This window comes from Tachyglossus aculeatus, chromosome 18, assembly GCF_015852505.1.
Source record: "Tachyglossus aculeatus isolate mTacAcu1 chromosome 18, mTacAcu1.pri, whole genome shotgun sequence".
Taxonomy (NCBI): domain Eukaryota; kingdom Metazoa; phylum Chordata; class Mammalia; order Monotremata; family Tachyglossidae; genus Tachyglossus; species Tachyglossus aculeatus.
Window position 1 is genome coordinate 11,544,005 of NC_052083.1, and position 6,000 is coordinate 11,550,004.

The 6,000-nt window shown below is 44.9% G+C and overlaps 1 protein-coding gene across 3 annotated transcripts in view; it reads left to right on the top strand.

The window, feature by feature from the left end:
- Positions 1–4,280, top strand: part of HECW1 (HECT, C2 and WW domain containing E3 ubiquitin protein ligase 1) — a 189,723-nt gene extending 185,443 nt beyond the window's left edge. For all 3 annotated transcript variants that reach the window (XM_038760176.1, XM_038760177.1, XM_038760178.1), the window contains one exon: positions 3,255–4,280. In XM_038760176.1, coding sequence (XP_038616104.1) covers positions 3,255–3,366 — 112 coding nt within the window. In that variant the 3' untranslated portion in view covers positions 3,367–4,280. The remainder of the gene's footprint in view (positions 1–3,254) is intronic.
- The last annotated feature ends 1,720 nt before the right edge of the window (positions 4,281–6,000 follow it).

The window sequence follows — 6,000 nt, forward strand, 5'->3', positions numbered from 1 at the left end:
GTGTAGACCACTGTACTAAATGCTTGGGAGAATACAATACGGTTGGTAGAACCCATCTTTGCTCTCAAGGAGCTTTCAGCCCATCAAGGGAGACAAAGGGGAAAATAAATTAGAGGTAAGGGAAATTTATGGAGTTGGTGTTTAGAGAGTTTAGAGAGAGAAGATGATGAAAATTCCCATCAGTCACTCAACTATGTGGAACCACTTCCGGACAGCAGAGGACAAGGAATGGAGCTGCCAACTGGACTCTGGCTCAGTCCTTTTCCAGGTCAAAGGATCAGGATGGGCTGGGCAAGCTTCTTCTTGCCCCAAAAGCTGTGTGGGAAAAACTAATGGCATCACCCAGAACACCTTGTCTATCCACAAAGTGGACACTTATACTCAAGAGCCTCATCTGCTGTTGTGAGCAGCCAGATCTGTCTCACAAGTCACGGTGGCTAAGCCCTGTTCTTGCCTTGGGGCAAGTCTCTTAACATCTCTGAGCCTTGGTTTCTTCAACTGTAGAATGGGGATTCAGTACCTGTTCTCCCTCTTACTTAGACTGGGAGTCCCAAGGGGGACAGGAACTTTGTCTTTCAATGATGCTCATAATCTGTTGAGTTGAAAGAGTTTTCCAAAGGGTGGGAAACAGAATGCAACTGTACCAAAATCCTTGTTGCACTCTCTAGCAATTTGGGATAGATTAAAAAGGACTGGATCCGTCAGTCTCCAACCTGCTTATCTTGTATTTACCACAGCACTTGGTGCTTGGCGCATAGTAAGCACTTAAAAAATATGGTCATTATTATTGTTACTATTGGCTCTGAGTCTCAAAGCAGAGTAGGCTATTCGCCTTTCATATTCTGATGTGGTTGAAAACCTGGACTTTGTGTGAATTGGAATTTAAGCCTGCGCACATATAACGCCAACAGTTTTACTGAATTCATTACGCACACAAAAACACATTTTGGACCAATGGTGTCACTCTGCAGGAAGGGAGACTAAAAGTTGTAAGGTAATAGAAGACCATGTCTCACACATAATGGTTTCCTTAGATTTAAAGACCCTTGAGGGGGAGACATATGTATTACGCATTTGTTGCTTTATGATTTTCTACCCATTTAAACATTTTATGGCCTCGTTTGAGTTTATTAGAGAGAGTGTACGATTCCCATAAGCAGTTAGTCTTTCAGAAACAGTTTCAAGAAACGCTCCTCTTTGTCACCAAGACTCAGTGGGTTAGGCGTAAGGCAAATAGTTTAGATGGATCATTCTGCTGGCACAAGAGGAGTTTAATGTTAGCAAGCCAAAGTCTATCAAATACCTGTGGGCTTTTGGTGCTTTCTTATCCATCTCCCGGATTTTGACATCCCTTCTTTCCTTTCCCAATCATCCCCTTCTCATCATGTTATTCCCCCTACTTCCATTCTGGTTACATTTCCCGCAGTCACCGTTTTTCCTCCCTCCCCTGCCTTCCTACTGTTCTTTTATAGGGGTGTTTATGGATATTTTGATTTCTTCAAATATGTACATGATCCATAGGTTATCATTGGTATTTCTTTGTCCATGTCAGGGGGGCTAGAGGAAGGGACAGGAACAGATGAGAGGCCAATTGGGCACCCCAAAATGGAATTCAGCTTAGCATCCTATCTCCTCTCGGGAGGCAATTTTAAGTATCAGCTTGCTCCAAAAGTGAGAGTAAAAGGATTTAGCGATGGAAACAGTAGCTTGGGAGAAAGATTACTTTAGTCTTCCTAGGAGTGTGTCCCAGAATGGTGTTTGTAGGTTGCACGAAGCATCACAAGTAGCCCCAGGAACTGCTCAGTAAAGGACAACCTAGTTACGTAGGTGGTGGGATATTGGCTTTTTTTAGCTCTGCTCACAGGTGCAAATGCAGATCATTGCCAGAAACACCAACTTAAAATAAAGATTGCTACCCAGAAACAAGAATTATTGTCATCAACATCATAATAATTATGGTACTTGTTAAGCACTTACTGTGTCGAGATAATCAGGTGAGATGCAGTGCCTTGTCCCACATGGGGCTCACAGTAGTGGTATGAGGGAGAACAGGTCATGAATCCCAATTTTGCAGCTGAGGAAACTGAGGCACAGAGAGGTTAAGCGACCTGCCCAAGGTCACATAGCAGGCAAATGGCCAGGCCTGTGTTCTTTCCACTAGGCCATGCTGCTTCCGTATCATCATCAATAAAGAGTCATTACTATTTTTCCTATCCCTGATTTATTTTAAAGTTTGTCTCCCCAACATAGACTATAAGCTCCTTATGGCCAGGAATTGCATCGCCCTACTCTGTTGTGCATTCCAGAGCATTTAATACTGTGCTTTGTGCACAGCAAGTGCTCAGTAAATACCATTGATTAAGGTGACATGACTATCACAGTCCTCAAGAAGAAACCTTCCTAGAAACAGGAGTGGCTCTTGCTGCTTTCCCTGTAGTCAAGAGCTTCACAGGAGTTTTCCTAGACAGCCACTATAACGCATCATGGGCTCTCAGACTGTAAATGTGGCTCCAGAGCTGACTAGGGCACAGCATGTGTGATCGTTAATAATAATTTCATATCGAGAAGCAGCATGGCCTAGTGCGGAGGCAGTCAGAAGGTCATGGGTTCTAATCCCTCTTCTGTCGCTTGTCAACTGTGTGACCTTGGGCAAATCACTTCACTTCTCTGGGCCTCAGTTCCCTCACCTGTAAGATGGGGATGAAGACTGTGAGCCTTATGTGGGATAGGGACTGAGTCCAACATAATTATCTTGTATCTACCCCAGTGCTTAGAACAGTGTCTGGTACAGAGTAAGCACTTAACAAATACCATAGTTATTATTATCATTATTATTACTCTGAAATTACCAAAAGCTCCTCCCTTTAGACTAAGCTTCTTGTCGACAGTTAGCTGGTTGCGGTCAGGGAATGTGACTGCTATGTTGTCATATCGTACCCTTCCAGTGCTTTGCATGCAGTAAGCACTCGGTAAATATAATTGATGGACAAGAACCTATCTACCCCCTCTGTTGTACTGGACTCTCCCAAGCCCTTAGAGCAGTGCTCTGCACACAGTGAGCACTCAGTAAATATCACTATTTTGGAGGAGTGACTAAAGTGGGCAGTGTTTAGGGTGGCTGTTCATTCTGGATCTTTTCTCCATTGAAAGTATCCTGTATACATCCAAGGAATCTCAACGAACCTGCTCACCCCCAAATTGGTGAGGTAACAAAACCACCATGAAATCATAAATCTGTCTTTCCCCCTTTTTAGGGCACATACGTGTTTCAACCGCTTGGATCTGCCACCTTACCCATCGTATTCCATGCTGTACGAAAAGCTGCTGACAGCAGTTGAGGAAACGAGCACCTTTGGTCTGGAATGAGGAACTTAAGCCCCTTTGGGTATTTTCCTGGCTGATGATATTTTGCTCTCTGCACCACCTCCCCCTCTCAACTGTCCTCTGATTTTTGTTTCCCATGAGTTTTATTTTCCAACCAAATCGGGACTGACAAAGCTGTGCATGAAGAACTGCCTTCCTCCAAATCTAACCTCCGGGCTTTCCTCCTCCATCCTCCAAGGACTGCTAGCCTGTATGCAATATTGAAAACGACCGTTTCAAGGTCTCTCTGTATATCCGCATACCTCCATTATTAACGATGAAATGTGAATGCAAGTTATGCTACACCTGACCAAACGTTAATGAATGTTTACTTCCACCTGAACCAAGTAAAGGTCCGACTAACATCAAGCATTCCAAGCTTTTATACGTCCACGTCTTCTGAGCAGAGCCACATTCTCCCATCATTTCTAACAACCGACCCCAGGACTGAGAGTTGGCAAACAGTTCCTTTCTCCCACTCTCTTTCTCCCTGGGTGTCTTGCTCACCCGAGGTGCGTGCGTTGGTGAAACTGAAATTTTTATACATCAGACTCATGACCCTCTGTGCATCAACCTCGTCGCTGGATTGGGCGCGGACACGTGGTGCCAAAGTCATTTTCAAACCGATGACAACAGAACACGCCTGTCGACGCAGTGCAAAGCAACCCAGATGGCTGTGACCTGCTGGTACTGAAAAGAACTCACACTTCGGAGTTATTGAGGGAACCCAGGAGGGAGAGGAAGGAGACGGGAGCAGAGAGGGATAGCTCTATTTTCATGTGATCCTGCAACAAGCACAAACTTGTGCCCCTCCCCTGAAAGATGTCTCTCATTGTAGCATAAAAGATAAAGCTCCCATCCCCTGACCTGATATTGTGGAGTATGTAACGAGGAAGAATGTCTTATTCTCATTTTAATATGTTTGTATTGTATTTTTTTGATTGCTTTTATCCAGTGTTCCCTCAGAAATGCGAAGTCTGGAGACAATCCCATGACCTAGATTTCTGAAGCCAGGTATTCCTCATCGAGCTGGAATCACTTGTTTCCTCTTCTCCCCTCAGTTTTCCTTTTCCCATTGAAAGCAAACCTCCTCGATGTCAAAATTGGATAGGCACCTTGCCGAGGGACCGTATTAACTGGGAAGCTGCAGAGAATGATGGTGCTTGTTAGGGCTTAAAGGGGATTTAGGGCTTAGAGTCGTCCCCCCACCCCGACACCTTAGTTTAATAGTCATATCAGTTCCTCCTGGTACCAGGCCTGAACATCTGGGAGACACAGAAAGTCCCATCCCATTGAAGATCTGAAGATCCAGTTGCCTTTTGGATCTCATCAGAATCCAGGCTCCTTTCACTCTGTGATGTCCGGAAGACGATTGCTGGATCTGATGCAGAGCAAAGCTCTCTCAGTAATAGGTTTTTGGGGGATGGATTTTTCTGTGGCTCTTGAAGCAATCCAACCATAATGGATAGGCCCAATTTCTCCAGCCTTATTTTTTCCCATTTCTTGAGACATGTCACCACTGAAAGTGTTCCTCTTCACTGGGAAAAGAATGTTTAAAGTGGCCCACCTGCCAACAGGCTAGATTTGTGGAAATAGAAAAAAAGTGTATGTTTTCTTGTGATTCACATTTTAGGGTTTGGAGGATTCAGTCCGTATCTCGGCCTCAAAAAAGGATGTGCTTCTGGCACATGGAATTTCCTTCCATCATGTTGGAAACCGGGAAATGTGTATAGCAATTGACTCTGATTCTGAACTTCTGTTTAAAAAGCCTCACCAACTGTACATATTTAAGGTCTAATATTTCATTCACCCTATTTCCTCCTCCCTTGTGTCCCTCATTTCAAGCGTTTGTATGGATCACTATAAATATACCTATATCTGTATATACCTATTTAGAGAGGGGCATATGTACACGTGTATCTATGGGGAAATGTATGCAGACATATGCCCCGCTCCCGAGGCCTGGGATCCTTACTTCTGGGTGGGAAAAGCCTATGAGCAGTCACTTGTTACAACAACATTCTCCCCTCCAGCCTCCCTTGGCTTGGACCAAGGAGGGGAAAAAACCCAACTCATTGGGGAAGGGATGAAAACAGCCCAATCCTTAATCGCTGTTTATCACAGTTGTTCCATTAGTTTTTCCAGGGCGCGTTAACTGGACCCTAAATCAAGTTTGATTTCAGTCCACAAGAGTTGTTGCATCATCCCAGATGTCTTCCAGAAGCAGCCCCAAAGCAGCTGAATCAGGGTGCCGATTCCATCGATGCCTCCGCGGACTCCTGACAGGAAGTATTTGTGATACCACACGGGCCAGCGGGGAATGGGAAAAGCATTGAGGAAGGCTATTGTGAAACCGAAGCGGAGGCGAAAACCTCCATGGTGGGGGGTGAGAGGGGAGGGCGAGGCATGTGGCACTGTTTGGATGAAAGCCGGTCACCCTTTGTCCCTCCCTTACTGGGCGAGTAGGGGCCAGGAGCCTTCACTGAGAACTACCCCAAGAGTTTCTACCCTCAAACCAAACAAAAATAGACGTGTATCCAACTAGTTGGTCTCAGCTTGGCCAAAGATAAGAAAACACCAAGAGTCATCTCATCGATTAAAAGAAAGGAACGGAGGGATAAGAAAAATCTCCAAACT